Raw genomic sequence first — 24559 nt, forward strand, 5'->3', positions numbered from 1 at the left:
TTTCATGTTCTTGACATTACAGCTTAAGTTAGCTACCAGCAGTAGTGGATCAATTTTGAACCAAAATATGGTATGGATAAAAAATTCAGCTCCATTTTAAAGGCACTTCCAATTGTAAATACAGGAGTACAACACTGCAGTAACAATGCATTTTTTAGGTAAACAGAATGAAGAGATTTTTTTTAGAAGAGCTGCTGGGGTAATTGCACTTCTGATTTGTTTGAAAACAAGGATTGTATTTTACCACAATATTAAAAGTACTCCATAGTCTTAAATGTTGTGTTTTTTTCTGTTGAGAAGATTCCCAGGGTAAAATTCGACTTCACTTTGAAGTCCGACACTAAGCAGCAAGAAAACATCTAGCGCAATGCAAGTGCTGGTGATATTCAGCCACATGAAATCCCTGGTAGTTTAATGGAAGTCTGAATTTTATGTTTAGGTTGAGGGAGCATGAATTTCTTGGGCAAGAGTTACAGCCTAAAGGAAATTTTTTGACTTCCCATAAGCACAAATATAATGCACAGAAAGTATAAAAGTTGAGAAAAAACTGAAAACTGGTGTTCAGAGATGTTGGGGGAAGGAGGAAGGCAAAGACTGTGAAGTGCTGTTTGTTTATTTTAAATTTACATTTTTTTCATAATGACTGGGACTTCTTTTGCCCTACGTAATAACTTAGAACTTCACTGCAACTTGAGTGGAAAGAAGGAATAACCAGGCTACAAACTCTGATCTAAATACACAGTTGTAGTAAATGATGAAGACTGGATATGATGAGGAGTTACGATCGGTACGGCCGTTCTTACTGTGTCACATCTTCAAAAACTGGCGGTGCACCAGCTTGTTAAGTTCCCTGTCCTGGCCAGGGCAGGTGGTCAAGGAACCACCACTGAAATTAAGCCAGAGGCTTCTGCGTGGAGAGTTAGGTTGGATAGAGGATAAATCTTCTCAGTTGGATCTGAGATACTCGCACTTCTGAGTAACAGTGCTCTTCTTCCAGAGGATAGGCAACTTTAATCTCAAAGGGATTGAACAACTTTCTCATGGTCATTTATGGGACTAAAGTATGTGGTAAAACTGAAAACTGTAACTTGGAATGCCTTTGGATGCCTTTAACTACAAAACCATCCAGCCTCTGAGATACTTTTTTTTTTTTTCCTTGTGAAGTAGAGAACGAAGCAAGACAAAAGGACAGAGAAAGATTATGGGTGAGTAGCAAGGATACGTTCTCGAGATACTGGAAGGATGTGGGGGAAAGAGCTCCAGAAGGCATTTTTATGGTTTTGACTAAGACAAAAACTAGGTGTAATGACCTTTTCCATGGGCTGGATAATACAGAAAGATAGATGGGAAGATTTAAACAGGCAACGGAGAAAAGCGCTGGGGTAAAGTCCTGTTGCGGGAACTCAGCAGAGGTTGAAAGGTTGGTGGAAGGCCCTTGCTGCTGAATTCTGCATGCTGCCGTAAAGGGTGGCTTTCACACCTGTGACCTCAAACACAAACCACTGAAATCTAGAACCAATGCTAAGGATTCCCTTCTCATGGGAAGCCTGCTTGCCAATCCCAACAAGATGAAAAGAGGTACCTCATACTGCAGAATTTCTTAATTATAGATAAAAGAAAACTTTAAAGGCTCTTTTTAAAATAAAAAGAGGGGGAGGGGAGGGAAACTGTTGACAGCTTGGGAAAGCCAGTATTTCATCAACAGATATACAAAATTAGAGACAGAGCCTTGGAAAATCCCTGGTAAGGTCTCTGCTCATTTATGCTGAGTTTTTGGAGGAACTTTCATTCTGCAGTAATAACCTAAATCTTTAAACTAGGCAATTTTTTTGAGAAGTCACTTTCAAGCTAACGCTTTTCATTAAACTTTCATAAAATGTCCTTAAACTGCATGTTCTGGCTTCGCTGCTGTTCTCAATTCTCAAAGAATCAAATAGAAAAGTGTAGCATCAGGGGGGAGCTGGTGGTTTGCTCATTCCTCGATCGGCTGAAATGGAAAATAGATGCCAATCAAAGTACCAAGTGCACTTGGGTGCCTAGTGACAGGTAGTGTTTCCATGTTTTTCAGAACATGGTATACTTGTCTTCTGAAAGCTATGCCCTATGAATGGAGGCATATGAAGTATGTTTTAATCCTAGAAAATAGGAGTACCCGAAATCCTTTATTACTTTAAGAAACCTAGGCCTTTGTGTCAGGTACTCCACCCCCTAAATCCTTAATTTTTTTTCTATTCCTGAGAATAGGGAGTTGTCTCCATTTACCCCACTCCAGGTCTTTGTCTTAGGCTTGAAGTTGAATTCAGAACATAAAACCATACTTTTTTCTTTTCCTCACTACAGTTGGCAAAATCTGAAGTTTTTTATTCACATGCCCTCTCCAAATACTTTAATACTGTGTTGCTGCAGCATCTTAGCTTGTCCTCCTCTGACCATAAACCAGCAGTCCGGAGTAGTTTAAAACTGACTTGGTTTGCAAATGCTGGCTACCATCTCCATAGATAACTACTTTCTTGGGCATGTTACTGCTCATTGGTTTACTTTCCTGTTAGTTGTACGTAAGTGAAGCTTCTCCCACTCCTACAGCACTTCTTTAATTTGTGAGAATGTTCTCTTGATTAGCACTCGGCAGGCAAAGGTTTTTGCATTTGTGAGGTCTTTGTATTTTCTTCTCCCACGTTTCTGTATTTTCCCCAGTGGCTGCACTAGGAAAGTTCAAGCGATCCTTTCCTGCAGAGATATGCATGTGGGCTAACTGATTACCATGCATCAAGAATGACTCTCTGAAAAGGAGGACAGAGATTGGCATTACCTCATCCTGCTGCTGACTGCCCAAACTCTGGCCTGTTTTGATGGAGATCTTTCTACATAGCAGGAGCAGTGAAAAAAAGTCAAAACCTCCTGTGCTGGAGGTTTTGTTTTCCCTAAAATGGATGCTTTTCTACCATCTGCAAACATGGTGCTTCCTGTAAAGTAACATATATTAGCCTGTTGGATTTGTTTGTTTCAAGGGAATTTTGGTTTAAAAAAATAAAAAAGGTATAATGTAGCACATTATGTAGAAAAGCCCATCAAAGTACTGCACTTCTGTGTCTGTTCCCGGCATTTCTGTAATCACACCCTAAATCACTGGACCAGACACAGCTTCAGCTGTGAGGAGGTTTTTATTCTCTTTATTTTCTTGGTGGTTGCAAACACTTCGACCTAGGGTGAGTTGCTTGTCATCGTTAAATGCGTTGGTATGCCCCAGCGCTGTGGGAAGCCTTTCTTGTTTGAGGGGATGGAGCCCCGCTCCGCCCTGCAGCACTGGCACGCACCCCGCACTTGGGCACTGCATCCCCGTCACGCAGAGGCACAGCGGCGAGTATGGTTTTGGTGAAGGGTGGCAGGGGAGCTCAGCTCAGAGACTTCCCTGGAGCTGGCGACCAGGTTTTCCAAATGCATAGCTGGTGAAAGGTGTCATTGAGAAGATCTGTGGGATGCTGGCCATTCCTTCCCGCTCCTGTGGCTGGTTGTCTCTTTCAGCACTGCAAGGTGCTTCCCTTTGCCCTCCAGAAGTGTGCTGGTAGGTGCTCGCACATACACCAGTGACTTGACCAGCACGGCCCGTGTAATCAGCTCAGAATCAGTGCAGGAATGGAGCTGCCCCGGAGTGGGTGGTGAAGCAGGGAGGAATCCTGCTGAGGACTGCCTCTCCTGGGAGCAGTGTCCTGCCTGGCACTGCTGTTGCCTGGGGCACTTCTGCAGGGTAAGCCCTTTTTTGTTGTTTTGGTTTTGGTTTGTTGTTTGTTTGGTGGTTGGTTTTTGGGTTTGGGTGTTGTTTTTTTTTAAATATATATATATTCCCCCCCCCCCCCCCGACTTGGCAGTGTTCCCAGTGCAGAGGACCCAACTGAGGCTGTGGGCACTGATGGCAAGTCGAGGGGTGCATGTGCACGGCGGGAGGCTTCCACCTGCCCTGGATTAGCCATGCTTAGGGCTGGTGGTCCTGCTCAGCAGCTGTGGGAGCGCTGTCACCTGTAGGGTTTTTTTGGGTGGGTTATTTTGTTGTTCTTTGTTGTGGGTTGGTTGTTTGGGGGGTGTTTTTGCGCGGTGGGTAGAGTTTTGAAGCACGAGGCCCGGGCAGCGCAGGGACTGGCGCAACGCGAAGACAGCAAGGCGCTTCGCAAGGGGTAGCGGGGAGGGGGGTGGGTTTGGAAACGGGCTGCAGGCCCCGGCCCCGGCCCCGGCCGCGGCCCCGGCCCCGGCCGCTCCGGGGGGCGCGGGCAGCGGCGGCGGCGGCCCATCCGCTGGGCGGCGGCGCCACCTGGCGGCGTTGGGCGGAGCGGCCGGCCCCGAGTCCTTCCCCCTCCCCTTCATCCTACTCCTCCTCCTGCCGGCCTGCCCTGCAGCCTGCAGCTGCCCGGTGCCTGCTCGCTGCCGAGCCAGGGACTGACATCGGCATGCCGGGAAAATAACAGAGCCTTCAATGACAGTGAAAACAACCAGAGTTTTCTTGTAGGCAGCGTATTGTAAAAATCTGATGTAACGGTGCTCTTCGGGACGCGGGAGCTACCATGGCGTGCCCATGGCAGGGAAGGGTCAAATGTGCTGCACGTGATGCTAAATTCATAGGGTGATATTTTAACTGAGAGCATTGCCGGTGTGCCGATGAAGTACGCTCGGTAGCGCTGAGAGTGTGTTACTTAATTCATGGGGATCGGTAACTCCGTTAGCTACGTAACCTCTTTTGTGACTGCTTTGAGTCACTTGGGAAGCTATGGTGTTTCTTTTGATTAAAGAACTAAAAGTGAAATTGGCTTGATGCAATGTCTGCACCATGAAGGCTAGTTATTACCTGGTCCTTGCGCGTAGCCAGGTCTGTGGGTGGATTAAGTCACGGATTAAATGTGTTTTAGTGAACAGACTTTACATGACTCTGACTTTGAGGAGGATTTTCAAAATGCTCTGTTTGCCTGATGTTGGCCTAATCTGTGTTTTTGCCAAAGTGTAGCTGTGGTACTAAGTACTTCTTTGTGTGGTGCTACTGGGGGGACACACGTACCGTGCAATTGTTTACCACTCTCTTTCTGCAAATATCTTGGCAAACGTCTTTTTCTGCATGATTTTCTGCTATTTAAGAATCTGAAATAACCAGAATAAATTCTTAAGCCCATTATTCTTTAGGCAAGTTTTATTTCTGTCTGGAAGCAGTCTTCAGGAGTCAGCTGTAGATGGGATGGGGGGTGTCCTGCCTTTTGTAACAGGAGGGTGTGGATAAATGGCAAGTATGTGATGTAAGTTATCTGAGCAGCTCTATCTCTATTGGTAATGAAATCCTTCGAGGTTTGTTTGGTGGTTTGCTGGTTTGGGGTTTTTTTTGGTGGTGTGTGTGGGTTTTTTTTGCTTTTGTGTGTTTGGTTCTGTTTGGGGTTTTTTTTGGTGGTTTGTTGTTTTTTTTTTTTTCCTTCTGTGGAGTTTTATGTGGATAACAACAGATCCTGCAACTGATACACAGCTCTGGCGGTGGGGTGGGGAGGTGGTTTGGTTACCTCAGTTCCCCTCATCCTTCCCCAGTGCATTGTTTAACCATGCTGGAGTTGCTCTGACCAGACCTGTCGTGTCGTGCGCTGCTGGGAAAGCAGATGGCCTTCCTGAGTTTCCAAAAAATCAGGTCCCTGTGAGTCCTGGACGCTGGGGAGTAATTAACACTTAAGCTCCTCAGGAGAAGAGGTGTCAGATCTGCTTCTTGCAAAAATACACCAGGCCACAGCCCTCACCCAAGAACCAATGCAACTTGTTCCTTGTTCCTAGCAGGGTACTCCTCCATCCCACCAGGTTTGCATGTCTGAGGACAAGAGCTTTGCACTGAAGTGGCAGGCATCTTTCTGTTTAAGGACACCTCATGTAGATAGCCGATCACAGACATTTTTAAATCCTCCGTTGTTCGTCCTGTGGCAGGCACAGGGATTTTCTTGCTGCTTTCTGTGGGCTTGCTCTTAATATGGAGGCAAAAGACAGCAAGGAGGTTAACTGAGCCTCTCGCCCAAAATGGTGCTTGCAGGCTGCTGCAGGTACATGTGTAGAAGTTCTTTTCTGTCAAACCAAGTTTGTAAGTTGGCTTTAAATATATTTCTCTATACTTTCCTGTAATGTATGTAACAGGACAAGGGCTGGAGAAAGGAAAAAAAACCGAAGTACTTTCTAGCCTTTCTGTATGTGTTTGATTTCCCCCCCTCCTTTTTTTTTTTAATCCTTTTGAAAAGGAGAAATTCCAAATTAAGCCAGTCTGTGGCAGTGTTTTTCAGCGTTTCTTTTGCTTCTGCTGCATTTAAAGCTTAAGCCTTGCTGCTAATTGGAAAAGTTGGGAAGCTTACTATGCACTATATGCAATAGTTAGTTTCAGTATTTTAAATTAAATTCAATTAGTTTTAGCATTTTAACACAGCTCTTATTAAAATGAGTGTGTGATAGAAATAATCATGACTCACAGGTGCAGAATCACTATTTTGTTGTCTATGAAGCTTATTTTAAGAGTGATGTGTTGCTATTGCCATTTTTCAAATGGATTTGATTCCCCCCCATCCTCCTTTAGCGTAACAATGTTTCTATTATTTGAAAGATTTATTAAAACACATTTATAGCTGGTTCGTCTCCTGACCTTTCTGAGCTACGTCATGCGCCGTGGGATGATTCGCATCTGATTTCCTTCCCAAACAGAAGGCTTCCTGTTTTTTGAAATGGGAAGCCTACACATCAGAGATGAATAGATGCTGGAATTCCTTACATCTTTTAGATTACCTCTGAAAAATTATTTTTTTCCTTACTCATTTTCCAGATTAGTAAGACTCTAAAAAGTCAGAATTTAAGCAAGCCCAGAACTTTGGTGCTCTCGTGAGCTCTCAAATTTACCTCTCGGTATAAAAGGAAAGGTGTCGGGAAAAATGCTGAAACTCCAAATCCCTTTCAGAGCGCAGTTCGCCCACAGGCAGCTGCCCTTTCTGCTGCCGTGCTGGTGGCCTTAGGTTCCAGCCTGCTTTGTCTATTAGCTCTTCAAGGGGATTATGGAAGTTGCCAGTAAATGGCTGATGTCTTTAGTGATCTGCTAAGGCTGTCACAGAGTTGTTTCAAGCCAGGTCTGAAAGGCCATTTGCTTTGCTGGAAGTGCCTCCCATAGTTACTGTTATGGTTTCCTCTGTTCCCGCACAAAGGAGCAAGGGAGGACGCTGGAAAGAAGGGGAAGGGGAAAGGAGAGGCTACTTACCTAGCAATTAGCCAACCTGCGAATGCCGCTGCCCTGCACAGTCAGTAGGAGCAAATGCGCCGATGGTGAGCGGGAGGCTGGGGAGCTGGGTCTGGCAGGCAGGACCTTGAGCTTCTCTTGAGGCCTTTGGCTCAGGGCTGCAGGTTGTGTGGCACATGTACGGCGCGTTTGGTGCAGTTCAACTGCTAGTCGGTACTGAGATGGTGGCCTTGGCCAAGTGGCTAGAGCCTGCCCTCGTGGCTGCAGCCACATGCTCCCTGGTAGCTCTGGTTCCCTGTGGTCCATCTGGAGCTGAGCTGTTCAGATCAACTTTTGATCTGTCTTTAGCTTAGAGCCTTCCTAAGGCCTTGTACTTTGTGGAAACTATGTACGTCCCACACCCTGCTGGGCTCAGCCCTTCATCTGTCCTGCTGCATCGTTGTAGCACTGTGTAATGGTGATAATTATGATACAGCGATCTCATCTTCATTGAGGGCATCTAGTTTTCAGTGAAGATAGTTCAGTCTGCGCAGGCTATGTGTTGGATTTGGTCTGACTTGCTTCTTTTTCTGCTCCAGCCCTACTTTCTTCCATTCTCTTTCCAAAGTCATCTTTCCTCTGAAAGCCTGAAAAACATAACACAAGGAAGCAGATTTTTTTTTTTTACCTAAGTACTGTATAACTAGAGAATCTTTAAAAACTCATAATACTTTTAAAATTACAGTTTATGTTCACTTTTCTGTGATGTGTCACTGACTGACATGACTGACGTGCAGACTAGAGGTCCTTGACTGCTTTAAGTCTGTGAACAGAGCTACCAGCCATGGTAGCATGGCCTTCGGCAGGAGAAACAAGGCAAATTAGGCTATGGAGAGCACCTTATTTCCAAAGCTGTGCTACTTCTGTTACCACGCTGGGCTTGTGAGCTGTAGCTTAGGTATTTCTGCAGGACCCTAGCCTACAGCACAGCTGTACCCTCTGTTTTTAGACTGAGCAGCTCTAGTAAAGGGCTTTATGATGTATGGCAGTATGCTACCCATGCTTAACAAATGATAGGAGAAATTAAATATTGGATGAGGAATGTTAAGCTGTATGGGTGGCTGCCAGTCCACAGTCCTGGCCCGGAAAGCCTTTCTCCTTAATGTACTTGAAGGAAGAGGAACAGGTGGTGGTCAAGAAGGCGCTCTGGAGCAGACATTGTGGCAAGTCTGACTGTTGGAATGAAAGGGAAAATCTCCAGGAAGATTTATAACTGGGTCTGTGTTTGGAGTGGCTGTACAGGCAAGCTGCCACTTTCTTAAAAAAATCTGAGTCATAATTTTCCATCTCCTCTGCAAGTAGTTTTGAGGCATCAAAACCCATTGTACTTCTTTTTCTGTGCCTTAAACTAAAAAAGAAAACCAAAAAAACCCCACCACAAACAAAAAAAAACCCAAAAGGAAAAAACACAGCACCCCCTACTCGGATCCGACCCTCTCAAATTTAATTATGTATCCTGCTGTGTTAATGCCCTTTCTTTTTCCTCCTTCTACCTGCACCAAAATTAAACAGGCAGGGCCACACACGCAGAAATGCCTAGCAGCTACAGAGCGTACTGGAAGTACTCCGCTTAGGTTTTGGACCAGCTCATACAGTATTGCTATTAACTCTGGAATTACGACAAAGCTGTGTTAGAGTCAAATTGGTATCATCTGGCCTAATCACTTCCTAATTTCACAGAGCATTCCAGGGGTTTTATATCCCATAATTTTCTTTAAGTATATTATGAGCAGCAACATTTAAGGCAATGCCAAATTGTACAGTTTTCATTTTGGCAAGCAGTCCCTGCAAGTGTTTTTGTATTGTGTAATGTGTTGTGTACGTATTCATCTCTCTGTTTTACCTGTAATTTATAGATAAGTACCTAACCATTCCCTCACCACTGTCCAGGATCCAGGCGGTGATGTGGGCCTGTGAAGGTGCCTGTACTACTTAAGCTGATGTAGTACCTTCGCTTCGGTTTGATCTGTGAGCGGGAGTGGTGGAGCCTTTCCTCTGCATCCGCTGGTGCACTTTAGCATTACATTTCCCAAAGGAAGAAAAGCAGGTTTAAGTTTTGCGAGGTGGGGACAGAGTTGCAAAAGCCCATGCGTAATGTGGACAACTCACTCTGATGTCTCAGCACTGTGCTTTGCCCAGCTGCAGCTGGAGCAGCCCTGTGTGAGATGGGAAGACATCAGGATGCTCTTGAAGCTCACAGGGCAAAGAGGGGCTGTGGGGCATGACTGGGAAGTCCAGTCCCCAGTCCCAGAAGGGGCCGTGCTGGGGATGCGAGCCGGATGTGGCGATAGCATGGGGATCAGATGCGTTAGTTGCAGCCTTGCTGTGTGAGGCTGGACAGACCATTGTCACTTCCCCTCAGTTCTTTATTTAAAGGACAAGCTTTCTTCTTAACCAGTGAAAGCCCCACTGAAGTCTTAACTACCCTTGGGTCACATTAGTGTGGATGAAGGGTGAAAAAGACACTTGGAAATACTCTGGTAACAGCAGCTACTGCTCCGCTTGCAGGTAAGTACATGTTATTTTGTGGGGCTTTTCCCCTTGCTGCTGGGCAGAGATTACCCTTATGGACCTCCGTGAGAAATACGGAGGTGAAAAGATTGGTGAGTCATTGTTAGCTTTGCTACTGCCCAGAATTCCTATGCACAGTATATATAATGACTTACAAAAAAATCCCACTGACAAGGTAGAGAGAGATGTGATGAACACTGGAAATGTCATGTCTGTGGCAAGCTGCCAGCAGCAGCCATTTTACCCTTACGTGTGCTTTCACTTCATTACATGCTCTGCTGTGGATGCTTTCCTTCCCTCACCTTAAAATAAAGTCTGTGTTGACTCTGGAAGGGCTGGTACCTGGGAGACAGATCCCAAAGCACCTGGCGTTAGAAGAGAGTTTGCGTTTGGGCTTCAGCACAAAACTTTTTGCACTTGGTGTGCACCTGTATGAAGCTGAGGGTGAAGAGTGGAGTAATTTAATTTGCATATGACGCTGCTTTTGCAGCCAGTTGGGCTTTGGGAGGCTTGTGGCATTGGTACCCTAGATAGCAACAAACCCAAATACTCTTTAAGGAGAAGATATATACAGGTAGCTAGAAAGAAAAAGTTTATTGTGAACTTTTAGGCTTGTTTTTCATCATGCCTTTAGTACCTAACAACGTGCATTTCAGCCTGACAGATTTTGGACCTGATACTCTTTCCCACATAGTTCCTCAGTTCCTTTTTTGGTGCCATTCGCTGATCGTGCTTGAAATTCTAATAACCTTGCTGGTGTTTGCATTTGTGGCTGTGCGATGGGGGATGGTTTCAGGCCTTTTTTTTTTTTGTTCTTCTTCTTCTCTTTTTTTTTTTTAAAAAAGTGATCCTTGAAGTGTGACATAACTCTAAAGCATTTCTGCTGTGCAAAGGAATTTGTAATTTTACTGAGCTAGGGGAATACCTTGTAGAAAGGGGTCTTTTGTGTGCTATACTGTAACTGTTCTCAGACTCAGATTTCACTCATTTTAAAACGTTAAGTTTCAAATTTAATCAATTAAAATTTTTGTGTTTTTTTTTCCGATCACTTTGACCTTTCAGATTCTTTCCAAAATGCAAAACTAATGCAGTCAGTATCTCTGATGATAATAACAATAATAATCTAAAATAATTCAAAAACCTCAACATGTGCAGTCCAGAACGGAACAAACTTTATTGAATTAGTTTGATGGTTGCCTATTCATGTTTTTTGCTGCCCTGATTGTAAGAGCTCAGTGGGTTTTGTTTTCACAAGCAGCAGGTGTCCTCCCAGACAATGCCAAAGAGATTAGTCAAACGGAGGCTGGGGAGTGTTAGGAGCTGTGTGCTCCGCTGGCCTGTCCTGCTTTCATCCCCTGCAGTGTCCCCCAGTTCTGTAGAGGGAAGGAAGCAAACAATATAACGGGGCCCTTCAACTACTTGCACGCTCGGGGCATGGCGGTACGATGTTATAAGTGTTCAGCAGCAAGGGTAAAAAGTAACTTGTGGGTAAAGTTAGAATTTGCGGAGGGTAAAGTTAGTGAAATGAAGCAAATGGGACTTGGGAATAAATCTGTACGTCGTTGTGCCAGGAACAGAGAGAAGTCTGAAAACAAATGTGCAAGAAAAACAGATGAAAAATAGCGTGGTCGTAAAAAAAGTTGAATTTAGGGCTCCAGGCATTAGTCATTTAATCATCATGGCAGCAGTGGTAGTACCATTTAGGAAGAAGAGAGTGGAAAGGAAAAAAGCTAAATTTCTTTACTCTAAAGAGCCTAAAAGAATTAAAATGCTTTGGTCAGATAGTAATTTCCCCTCCCTGGGCCCTCCCTCAAAAAACAGGGACACAAAACTTCTCTCTCTGCTTGTGAGATCGTGCTTTTTCATAGTTGGCATCCTTTCCCAAGAAATACTGGCTGAAAGCTGACAGTTGCCATCATGCATCCTTGTCCTGGAATTGCTGGCCGTGAGATTAAAAAGTTGGTGAGAAGTCATTTTAGGAACTATGAGGTTTAGATGTAGAGAAGGGGAATGGAGACCATGAATGCAAGCTATACCAAAGGGCTGCTGGTTCTGATTGGTGAACCCATGATCTGGATTTATTTGCTAAGGATGGAAATACAGTGTTGTTAGAAATGTAGAGCTGATCACATGGAAGTGAAAAGGTAACTCCCCAACATTGAGCCGCAACAAAAATAGGGGGGAAAAATGCTGAAAAGTAATAAGGAAAAGCAGCGTAGTATAAACCAGAATCACCTCGCTCATGACCAAATGGAGGCAGGACTTCGTGGGGCACCTGGGACTTGTTCTCTGTGCACTCGTGGGCTGTGGCGCGGGACGGCGTTACTCCCCTTTCCCTCACATAGCCGAAGTGAAACCTCTGCAGGGTGGGGTGAGCTGGCTGACTGATAAACCCTCTGGATCAGCCAGCATCTCGATCTCAAGAGCTGCGTTGGGTTTCTACCCAGTTAAAAACCTCAAACCTCAGCCAAAAACACTCACTGTTGATTCTAAAATTAGTCCAAGAGGAAGCAGGGATACCAGTTGACCCTTCGGGATCACACTCTTGCCTGCTAGCCTGCCCAATCCTGCAGTACCAAGCACTCTGGCCTAATCCTTGGTCATCCCTTTTTCTGAATTACTGGGCAGATGATGTAGCTGCATCTGAAAACATCTAACAGCGCTTAAAGCCAGATGAGCTTTGCAGATGAGAAGCTGAATTTCATGTCGAAACAGCAAAACCTTTTCTTCCTGGTATCTCATTGTAGCACGTGGCCTTGTGCTGTAAGAAAACCTAAAGGAGTTTGTAGGAGTTGTCTCTCACCTCGCGCCTGCTTTGCCACCACCTTGGGGATCTGCCAAGTGATGCAGCCGGAGCAGAAAGCGGGGGAGGCAGCAGATAGCATGTGGAGTGTGAAAACTAGACATGCAGGCAGCTAGAACAGGGGGCATGGGTGGCGTAAGACAAATCACCCTCGGCAAAACAGATACCGTGTCTCTCTGAACAGCCTGACCTATGCTCAGATGACAAACCTGCTGCTAAGGAGGGTCCTTAATTTAACACCATTTAACGCTCCGGGAGTCCTTTTCTTAGCTAGCTACATAAGGAATTAGTATGAAAGGAAGGCTGGTTCTGGAATATGTCGACAATGCAGTTGTAGTGTATGGATATTAGCTTACAAGGGGGTTTGGTTTGCTGTACTGGTAGACTGAAGGGAAGGAGTAAGTCATGCTTTCTGTCTCCCCATGAAAGGATGGATTTCTGTCACACGTTGGTAATCCATGTTTTGTCCATATAGGTTTTACAGTCCAAGAGGTGTTCCACCTCTTCCCTTGACATTTATTCCAAAAGCTGTAGTACACATAATTTTTTTTTTCCTGTTCATCCTGAGTTTTCCTGCGTGCAATTATATCTGATAAACTCCAGTGCTCGGGATGACATAATTCTCTCTTTTGGAGCTTGGCGCTTCTGGGGAGGCTGCAGTCGTTGGCCTGTCACCTTCCCATCTTCCCTCAGCCATGTGAGGGACACTTAACTCTTCATCTTTATTTTCTGGTCGGTTATTTTCTGTTGCAGTTCTATGAACTCCTTCTGACTTGTCCATATTTGAAGATCTGCACACATATTCTGGAAACATGGAGTATTGTTGTTGGACCTTCCCTTCACAGGATAAAAGACCTTGATTTTCTGCTGCAAACCTGCTTTTTGCCTTTTTTTTCCCCTGCCATGTCCTACTGATTGTGCTTACTGTGGGCTTTTACATAGTGCCTCTTACTATGGTATATATATTTTGGGTTTTTTTATATAGAGATATATAAAAATAAAATATGATGCGACCAGCATGGCCATCATGTATGTGTCTTCTTCAGAGGAGTAGTTTTATTTTTATTTTTATAATGCGTACTTTTATTTGTGAAAGCTGAGCTGAAGAACCTCACATAGTACAGTCGTATTTAACGTGCTGTCTATTGTAACATCTGTTATTTTCAACATTGCTTCTTCCCAGATTTCGCCCTCCCACTGCATGGGTTTTTTGGATCGTTTCCCTTCACTTGTCTTAGCCTGCTTTTTTTCCCAGAATGAATCTCATATGATTATTTTCAGACTGCATTTCTATTCTCTCTAAGTCTCTGTGCATTATTTCCTTGTCCCCTTTATTTTTGCAGCTCCTCCAAATGCGATATTTCCTGGAGATTTAAGTTAGCATGCTGTCTAGAGTCTCTTCTGGATCATTAAAGAAAATAGCAAGTGAAATAGGACCTAATACAGGTCTTTGCAATATTACACCTTCTCTCAATGTTATCCTTTGCTTTTATCATGATTTATTTGCAGCCAGTTTCCAAATCGAGGCACAGCATTCATCTCAAGGTGCAAATCACTATCAAATGTTTACTAAAAATCAAAACATCACATCTGCTCCTTTCCCTTCGACTCCTACTGCAGTAATGCTAGCCAGAAAAGGGGCCAATTTCTAGCCAGTTCTGCTCTTCTGAATAGAAATCACAGTTTCATTGTCCTCAGGCTTATAGCCTGGTTTACTTTATAGGAAGCCTCATGAAGTAAAACAGCTGTGCGGCCCGTTCTGAAATTCAGTTTTGTGGAGAAACAGTGCTGGGGGAGCGGGGGAGGGAAGTGGAGTTTATGCATGTGAGGGGGAGAAAGAGAGAAGGGAGAGGGGGGTGTGTGGGGGTAGAAGGGGAGTCACTTTTGTTTGCCTGTGTAAGATACATAACTAAGTGATGGCAATTCGATATATTTCTGAAGAACTGGGCGAATCCCTGAATGTTGCTGTGTTTCTAGACCATGGCTTCCCATATAGTTAAGTGTTCTGCACTGCCTGGCATTGCTCTCCCGTGGCCTGCGATGCCGTCGATATTTGAAGCTATGGCCAAACTGAAGGCACAAGATGGCATCAGCAGCCACCTCCTAGCTGGGCACCTTGTAAAATTCTTCTGCTTCAGCGGTTGGCTGGGTATCCATGACAGAAAAATTGTAACACTTCAGGGATCTGGTAAAAGGACCTTTCTCACTCTTAAGTACAACAGGTAAATGGCTGTTTTGGGTAAGAAACGAAGGAATTGAGTCAAACTCGAGAAGATGACAGGGTCTCTAGGATAAAAAGTGAGAGCATGCTTAGCCAAGAACTCTTTCAGTGGGGAATGTGAGTTATAGTCCCTGGAGATCATGCAAAAGGCATCCCATTCATGGCTTTTTGCTTTGACCTGGCCATAATAAAATCTCAAAAGTTTCTGGTGACAGTAATGCCTGCACTGTGCTGGTTCGAGCAGTATTTTATACTAGTGATTTAAAAGGATTGTTAGTACCCCTTTTCAGCTGGGGCAAGCGGCTGGGAGCAGGCAGAAATAAATTTAATCTATTTTTCGAAAAAGGCTCTGCCAATATTGTTGGGTTGCATACCGTCTCCTCTCGCTCTTTCCTGCATCCCCTCTTCCCCCGGGCTTTTGCTACCTGCTTGCAGCCTGGCCTGGACCACCACCCATGACAGGGAGGATGGCACATGGCAGCATTTCAGCCTGGGTGTTGATATCTGGAGTGTCAGGTCCCTGGTGGAGAGCGGGATGGGGCCTGGGAAAAGCTTAGGCTGTGCTTTGTGCTGGTGAAGAAGTATGAGCATGTGAAAAGCATGTCTGTCCAAATCTTGGGGAAGGAGGGTAGGGGTGTGGTTTGGTGTTTTTGTTTGTGGGTTTTTTTTATTGATTGGTTTTTGTTTTGCCTTTTTTTTTTCTAGAAGTGCAGCTTGAGCAATTAACACAAATGTTGCTATTGAGGCTCCTGATCTAAGCTTTTAAAATTACTCCTTTTATGTTCAGTACTGTTTGTGTGAGACATCAGAGGAATTGAATCTAGCAAGATACTATGAAGAGATGTTAGAAACAATGTTTTGTAATAACCTTACAAATTTTCATGTATTGTACTGACAGCGTATGCCTTCAGCATTGTGGCAACTGCAGGCCTAGATACACCTCAGAAACGCCTTCATCGTTTTCCTACTCTGTGCTACATTTTCCACCTGGAAAATCCGTTTTTCTTTGATGGCTGTCCTAAAGCAATACGGCTAAAAGGACTTCAGCCACCTCTAGGTTCGCAGTCCCAGGCTTTATACTTGTCGTTATTGGGGCACATGTGACTTAGTCTGTCTCTCTGCTGCCCCCTCCTCTTTTAGTTCCTCCTCTCCCCAAGCACCGACCTAAACTGAACAGTCGATACCTAAAGACCAAGCCCAGACCTAACCCGTTTCATCTCACAGTTTATTCAACTCAGTCCTATTTACTGAAATGGTGCAGTGTGTAGGTTTTGCCCAAGTCAGGCAGCATCAAGGAGTATCTGGGAGTTGCAGGCGTCTGCCTATCATCACGGCTGTGTGGGCAGACCAAGGGGCAGCAGGCCCCGAGAGCAGGGCGGGCAGTGGTCCCCCACCTCCCTGCTCTGCCTGCTCTGCTCAGCGCAGCCGGTGGGTCGGTTCAGTCTCTGCTGAGTACTGCTGCGATCGAATGATTTGTTTTTGCTTTCCTTCATTATTTACTACTATGATCAAAGGAGCCACTCCTTGTGATCGTAAAGAGAAGCCTTAAAAATCTTATTTAAGAGCACAGATATTTTGGGCTTTGACAGATGTGCTTTGAAAATAACACAGATGTGCAGTGTCAGATTTCACCGCTGCATGCAGTGTCTTTGTTTCAAACTGTAAATTTGGCTAGTAGTGCTGGGCATGTGCTTTCCCTAAGCCTTGCCCACTGCAACACAGGAAAAACAAGTTTCTGGGTTGTGGGGTTCCCCCCCCCCGAATTTACCCCCTTAGAGAGTTTGAAAGGAAAATTATCTTAGAGTGAGCACTCAGCCCTGCAAGGCTGCAAATCTGTGGGTTATTTTTAACTTAATTACCTTGAATTAAACAAAAGCTTAAGAATTTTTTGCTTGACTTGAAGGCCAGGCTAAGTAGATTTTATCTGCAGTGAAACTCCAGCGGAAGACATACTTGTTCCATTGCGCTGTGCAGAATAATGCCCGTGGCACTGCGCTGTGCTAACGAACAGCGCTTGATTTTCTGAGCGCTGGCTTTTATGAGTTGATGTGAGAGGATATGCAGCTCTAGAGCAGTTAACTCTTTTCCCATTCTCACCCCTCCTACAGATGCCATGATCACTTTGGACTGGTGACATTTTAGATGGAGCATGGTCTCCTTACACTTGCCTGGCAGTGGCTCATTAACAGCATGTTAATTGAAACTGAAAGTTTGTCAGATGATTCAATTCAGTTACATGTTAAATGGATTCAGTGCAGTAAGCATTACTGCTGTGATGAAAATCTCTGTGGAAGTGATTTGTGAACTGATTTGGAGGGATTCAACGGCTTCATCAGCGGCTCTGAGAGATCGGCATTGGCAGAGCAGGCAGAGGTAGCTGCGCTCCCAGCAAAACAAATCCTACTCTTCTCTTTCCCCCTAAATGGCTTTAATTACTGCCCAGTATGTTCCCTTTCCCAGCCATGTGTTAGGCAGGTAAATTTACTCTGGAGAGCTGAGAAGCGAACAAGAAAATGGGAAGAATCAGAAGTCTGTTTTGAATTCTGTAATCTAAATCGCTGAAAATGTTGAATTCCTTATCTCTCAGTGGATCAAGCAGTTATAAAATTTTCCTGAAGTTTGACTCAAACATAAAAGTATGTTTAAAAAGAAAAGTGTCCGCTTTAAACTAACGGACAGAAAATTCAAAATTTACATCCTCCGTAACTCATCTTTTATACTTGGCCACTGCAAAAGTCCCTCTTAAGTGAGCAATTTATTCTGTATGCTGTACCTGCTTATATGCTTGGCTTCTGTGTGGAGCCAATTTTTATTGCTGAGTTATAAAACCTTTGAAAATAGGGGCTTGTAATGGAAGCGCTGACAGACCTTTAACTAGGTCAGTCTTATCTGGCTCCATTGTCTTTGCTTTTGTTAAAGCATTAAATGGTTGCATATTTGTTTGTTTTTCTCGCAGTCACGGAATTTTAACATGGGTATATTACTGAATTGTTCTTTCTTCAAAATATCATGAACATGCAGCAGCAGAGAGTTTATCCAGACTTTGCAGTCATCTTTAAAAGTAAATTGAATCGTTGCCTTATTTTCTTGCTTATATAGTACATTTGGTCTGTAGCACGTCATTACGGTACTAATACCAAAGTTTGCTTTTTCTCCTGCTATCTTACTCTAATATTGAATTTTTCTCTGGCTTTTGGGCTCCTTTCTGCATAAAATGACAATGATTGTTTGTTTGTTTGTTTATTCCATTCAGATGAAAAGCCATACCACTGCAACTCTTCTGAAGAGGAAACCCCAATGGTAACATCTCAGCTGGATGAACTCCCAAAGCTGGGAAGCTGCAACACCAGAGAAGATGAGGCCGGGGAATCTAAACCAGGGATTCCTGCTCTGGTGTCAGTGCTGGAGAGTGTCATCAAGGAGCCCTTCTCGAAATACCAAGATCTAAAAGGTTCTGCAGACATAAAGATGCCGGCATTTCACCACAACCAAGGGCTTCCTTGCTCCAGTCACATTGCTAGCTTTGCTTCAGGTGTGGGACAGATATCTTCAAACACGGTCATGGACTTGAAAACATCACTTGAATTGCAGGCTAGTTGCGCTAGAGAAAATGTGCTAGACCTAAACAGGGAGCATCCTCTGATAGAAAAAGGTGCTGAAGCTCAAGAGGTAGCTCCACTCGATTTGAGTGAAAAATCAACAAGGGATAATTCATGCAATAAAAATCTGAACACATCCTTGCAGGCTGCTTTAATTGTCTACCCGTGTCCTTTCTGCAGTCACAAGACCTACTACCCTGAAGTCCTGTGGATGCATAAAAGAATTTTGCACAAAATCAGCTGTAACTCGATGGTCCCGCCTTGGGTTCAACAGAATGGATTCAAGAGTATTAAAAACAACCTGGTCTTTCTGGCGAGGAGTGGGCGTACTGGCCCCCCTCCTGTTCTTGGCGGTAAGGAATGCCAGCCTTTGCCCGTTGCCAGATTTACACGCACTCAAGTGCCAAGTGCATTGCCAGGGTCCAAAAGCAGCTCTCTTTCTGTTGGGATGACTGCGAAGTCTGGGAGTACACATCAGTCAAAGGATGGTCATGTCTTCGGCCACTGTGGCCCACGCTTATCAGGTCTGGATGGGTACAGACAGCCCAAGTTAAACCATTCCCAGGAGCAATACAGCACAGCAGCACAACAAAAAAGTAAATATGAAGCAAATTCCAAACTTATGCAAATGGGAGCCTATAGCAGAAGCGTAACTCCTACTCAGACGGTCATATCGAGGCCTAGCACACAGCCCACCAACAGTAAGCAAGTAGAAAAGTACATGGTTCCCCAAGGAAGTACTAGCTTTGCTCCTCCAGGTAAGCATTGTGCATCCGACTCCATGAAGGCCAAATTCAACCCACCACCACAGTATCATCCTCTGTGTAAAAGCGAGCAGTACACTAAACTCGAAGACCCATTGGTGCCTCAGAGGGAGTCTCACGTGAAGGCTGGGAGTGAGATGAGGACATTGGCAAACTGCACAGCGGTAGCACGAGCGAGTCCACTGCTGCAGCCCCAGCCTAGTGCTGCGGGAGTTTCTCCGGCTTTACACTCCAGCAAACAGGATCCAGGATCAGATGGGCATGAGAAACACTTGGACATTTTAAATATCTTTAAAACATACATTCCAAAGGACCTTGCTTCATTGTACCAAACCTGCGGTGCCAACAGCCCTGTCCTGGATCATGCAGGTAAGATTTTTCACAAGCCCTTTCATGGCTGAGGACACGGCTTGCTTGTTCCTGCTTTGTTCGGAGCCACGACATGCTGTTTCAGTTTCTTCCTTCTCTCCCTTTAGCGGCTGGGATTACAAGTTCATTGTTTTTATCATTTCTGGATAGGCTTGAGTAGGTTTGTTTACCGATCTCTAACATTGCAGCATCCCCCCTCGTGCACTGCGTGACATTTCTGTTGCAGGTTAAATGTATCTGGTTCCACCTGGAGTACTACTGTTCCTTTGTCCCCTTGTTTCAAGCAGGCTAAAGTTACACAGATGTGCTGTCACATGAAGATCTCCCTGATAGGCTGGTGCTGGCACACATCATAATCTTTTTGCTTTGGGCAAAATAAACATCCTCTGGGGCTTATCTGTGATGTTATTTTGGAGGTTTTCTTCAATTTCATCTGCAAACAAGTCTTCCAACAACAGAGATAATTACTTGTCAGTGTAAGGATTGTCTTTCTCGACAAAAGTCTTAAGATCTTCCTTGTCCGTATCAAAGACTGCTATTGTATTTTTCAAATTATTATTTTGATCTGTTTGTTTGTTTATAATTAAAAAGAGGTGGGGCTGAATCTGTGCTTGCTAATTCAGGTAAGCAGGACAGGCAGCTGTGCAACTAGGCAGTTTAAAAGTTCAGGGACTAAAAAAGTATTAGACCTCTCCTTCTGTCTCTTGCCAGTCAACAGCCACGTAAAAAGAAGAAAAAAACCCAAACGCTTTGTATTTGCATTTGAAACCATACAGTTCTGACTGTCTGCCAGAATTAGTTTGTCTTGGTGGAAACTGAAAATCACACTGATTTATTACTCTTGAGATGGGGGGGGGAGGAGGGAGGAGAATGGGAGCCATAGTCCCAGCTCTCACCATTTGTAAATGATCCAATTTTTTGTGTGTGCAAGAACTGAATTCCACATGGAAAGAGTGCATGTTCCAGACCACTGTTCTAGTGTCCTCGCCTGAAATAATGCTTTCTGTTTTGTCAAAAGCATGTGTGAAATGGAGCTTGTGACCCCAATTTGCAAGTGGGACAAAACCCAGGCCTTTTGGAAGCTGGTAGTCTAATGACAACTATGATCTAGTGCCCAGAAGGTGTGTGTGCAAGTTGACAGCTCTGGCAGCTGTGAGGAAAGGAAGGAGCCATGGTATTTGGTCAGGTTTTGCTGGGAAACCTTTTGGAGAAGGCAGGAAGGCAAAGTCTATCAGAAATAGTCCATCAGGTGCACCTTTCAGCCACTCCATTGCCAGTTTTGCTCAATCATTTAAAAAGTAATGCTGCATAGGAGCCGACTGTTGTTTATTGCTATTGAGTAGGTCATTTCACAGGTGGTTAGAGGCTGTGTGATGATTGCAGCTAACTTCAGGCTCCTGGTTTTTGTTAAGGAAGCAGAGGAGGACACGATCGGTTCATAAAATAGCAGGATCAGTATTCCTTTTATTGTCCAGCTGACCTTGCTTTTGCCATCCCAGTGCCTAGGAGTGTTGTCTGAAGTTTCTCCCTGCCCGCTTCCTCCTCTAAATACCAGTTAATTGTTCCACCATCAACTTGGGGTGCCTTCACGTGGGTGCCTGCCTTGCTGTTATCTAATACCACGTTGTGTCAACCTGCTCAGAGGACTCTTTTTGATCCAGTGAGCTCCCAGCCGTGTTAAGAAGGATGGAGGGAAACAGTAGAAGCTGGGAACTAGAAGCTGACTTAGTGAATGTAGGTACCTGAAAAACCATGAAGACCGTTGGGGCAAAGTAAAGTAGGGGCAGGGATTCCAAGGAGGTCTCTGTTTACCTGCTTTATAAAAGGGGGATTTTTACTGCCAAAGCGTTTTTGCTGGGCAGTGATTTCCAGAGACACTTTAACTGGGAGTTATTTAGTACCCATCTCTGCTTTGAAATCTCTTCTTTCATTCCAAGTGTTTTACAGCAATCAAGTTTTCAGAATTTGAAACTTCATTTTTTATGTAGCTTGTCTTTATTTTATATACAACTTCCAGGTTGTTGATGGTTCTCCAAACCAATTGGCATGATGGCTGTTTTTCATAGCACTAAAATAAAAAGGTGCTGCAGGCAAAAGGAACAAGATCCTACCAACTGTGAATAGAGGAGGGTAAATGAACCTTGTCTGAAATAACACATGGCCCTAGACTGAGCCCTCTGAGTCAGTATGAATCATACAATTAAGTCTTAACATGGCAGTGTGAATATGGCAATGGTGACATAAACAACAACCAAAAATCCCACTTATGTATTCTATTTGTCATGTTTTGGGTTGGGTTTTTTTTTCCCAATTGAATATTCCCAATAGGCTTTACTTGGGTGTTTGGTATACTACCTCGTCTTGGATTGTAGTAGAATATGTCTGTTTCAGTGTGTCCTTGGAAAAGAGAGTTGTATGTACTGTTTTGATACAGCTGCAAACACAAAGCTTGCTGTGCTTGGGCTAGGTTTGTTTCACGCTGCCCAATCTTCCCAAATGCTTGTAGAGAGAATCTTGTTGTTATATTTAATAGTGGTTATTTGTTTTATTCATGACACTTACATGAATCTGCCATATTAGGAAAGGATGGGTTATAGCAGCAGATGCACTCCTTCCCTGGGGCTCCTTTGAGACCAGCTTTGAACATCGGTTTTGCAGGAGCTCCCATTCACATAGTCACGTTCATTTACCTTAATTTGCTAACACCTGTAGTCATCCACCCTCTTCCGTTTACATACAGTATAACCTGAGTGATGACTCATAGGGGTATTGCCTTGCGGCAGCGGTGCCCATCGCTCAAAGCTCTGAACTATCAAAAGCCTTATGGTGCTCCTTATGAAATGCAAGAATGGCAACTATACCTGGAAGCAATCCATTTTTTCCACCTGTTTTTTAAATAACTATGATAAAGTGAGCGCCAGGGAGGGGTTAGATGAAAGTCCTAACCTGCTCACCTTCAGCAATTGTACAAGGTATGTTGGCTTACAACAGCATCCTCAACATGCCTCATGCACACTCCGGCAGAGGCAGCGCTTCCATGAAGGTTGTTGGATCAGGCCCATAATGGCTGCTGAGACAATTGTATTCACCTTTCATAGAGGGAGATTTGAGTTTTAGAGAGATTAAATGTCTTTTCAGAGGTGGCAGAAAGCCACCTGAGGAACCCAGGTCTCCCAGGCTCCATGGAAGTCGTTCTGCCAGTAGCAGAGCCCTGTGCTGCCTGTCCCTGCCTGTTTGGCAGCCGGCACAGCGTCCAGCAAAGGCCACGTCTGGTCCCTCAACACGCTTCGCTCAGCTTTGCTTTCAAGCTTGCAGCTGTAGTTCTGGCCAGTGAGAGGAAAATGCTAGTAACAGACAAGAAAATCTGCTTTAATCTTGACTGCCTTGCAAGACAGATCTGTCTCATTATAGTATGGTAAAGCTCTCATTGAAATTTGTGTTTTGGGCATCGTCTTTTTTTTTGGGGGGTGTGGGGGGGTGTGTGTGTGCGCGCGCGCGCGCATGGGTATATGTGATCTGGAATTGCCCCTAAATCATCATCTCGTATTTGACTGCCAGGAACTTAATTGTTGGGAATGAGCGTGTTCAGCTACATTATACAGACTGTGCTGCCATCTGCAGGAGGTGCTATTATAAAAAAAGGAAACAATTTGGGAGTAAGTTTTTTGTTTTTTGCAGCCAGACATTTCTTTTCAATATATACTGTGGTACAAACCATCGCAGGACACTTGGTGCCATACCAGCAGAGTAAATGGCAATCCGTCTTCTTTTCCATTCATTTTCAGGTACAGCATCTGTATTTCAGATGAGCCCTCTGGCATCCTGCAGTGGAATTTTCAGTTGGGGGTGGGGGTTGTTGCCACATTTTTGTTTGCAATTTTACTCTTTATAAATACTGTAGTGGGGGAGAAAATGAATGAAAAGCTGAAATTTCACTTCTGCTGACAACCCCCCTGAGAATTTCTTTAAAAGCCAAAGTATTCCAGTGGCAAATGGAAACATCAACTCTTTCCTTCCGAGGAGGGCATTTCACCAATATAGAAAAGATGATGTTCAAATATTTTTCTTTTCTAATAAAAAAGCCCAATAAAAGTCAAATGTGTCTTTTTTGATCAGCAGCAAAAAGACAAAGACCAGCCCTTTAAGTCAGATGCTGTAAACTGACCTTTGGAGAAAAAGGAGAGGTTTGAGTGGTTTTCCACAAATGCTAATGTCCTAGAAAACATGTTTATCCAGGGCTGGGGGAAGGCTGCTGTGCTGCTACCAGCTCAAAATGTCCGGAATGACACTTTCATTCACAGATGTCTTTCGTCTGTGCCTCAGAGGTCTGGGGTCAAAGCAGCACCGGCAGGCAGGTAGGCAGGGGTGAAAGGTTTGATCAGTCTGTGATGGCTCCACTCGCTCTGCATTTGTCTCTGAGGTATTGCCGCCCGGGGGGGACAGTCGGGCTCTGGTCCTACTCACTTCCTATTATCCATGTGACTTGTCTCCGCCACGCTGGAGTCACTTTGATTTGCCTGATGTACTGCTTGACAAAGCTGGGTGATGGCTGAGAAGTGGATCCAGCTGCTCTGAAAAGCGCACACCTGACATGCCAGTCCTGGTGCGGGCACATCATGGGGAGCATTTTTTAATTCAATGTAATTTATGCATTCTTGCAGTCCTGTGTGTGCCTGGCCTGTCAGCCAGTGCTTAGATGAAGGCTGACAGTTGTCATCCAGGGCCTGAAGGTAGCCTCACATAATGACACATTAGACATACTAATGATGTTTTCTTCTGGCATAATGTTTTCTTCTCAACTTTCCTTTCTCCTCTCCACCCCACCCCCTCCTCCCTCCCTCCCTCGCTCCCAACTACAGGGATGCTCAGGACACAAACACGCCAAGGAGACTGCGTCTGCAGAGAGTGTGGAAAATGCTTTACCCAACCCAGTCACCTCAGGGCTCATCAGAGGTCCCATGCAGGTACCTTTTCACACTTGCTCTTGCTTTCTCCCTTTTCCTGCTTGTCTGCTTTTGGATCCAGCTAACAAAA

The 24559-nt window shown here is 44.5% G+C and overlaps 1 protein-coding gene across 5 annotated transcripts in view; it reads left to right on the forward strand.

Moving 5' to 3' along the window:
• The window catches only part of ZNF516 (zinc finger protein 516), a 105918-nt gene that overhangs the window by 72889 nt on the left and 8470 nt on the right, over positions 1-24559 (forward strand). For all 5 annotated transcript variants that reach the window (XR_012659138.1, XM_075084569.1, XM_075084571.1 and 2 more), the window contains 2 exons: positions 18047-19525; positions 24385-24489. Coding sequence is in view for 4 of the 5 variants with exons in the window: in XM_075084569.1 (XP_074940670.1) it covers positions 18047-19525; positions 24385-24489 (1584 nt within the window). In the remaining variant the exon portion in view is untranslated. The remainder of the gene's footprint in view (positions 1-18046; positions 19526-24384; positions 24490-24559) is intronic.

This window comes from Phalacrocorax aristotelis, chromosome 2 (genome assembly GCF_949628215.1).
Source record: "Phalacrocorax aristotelis chromosome 2, bGulAri2.1, whole genome shotgun sequence".
Taxonomy (NCBI): domain Eukaryota; kingdom Metazoa; phylum Chordata; class Aves; order Suliformes; family Phalacrocoracidae; genus Phalacrocorax; species Phalacrocorax aristotelis.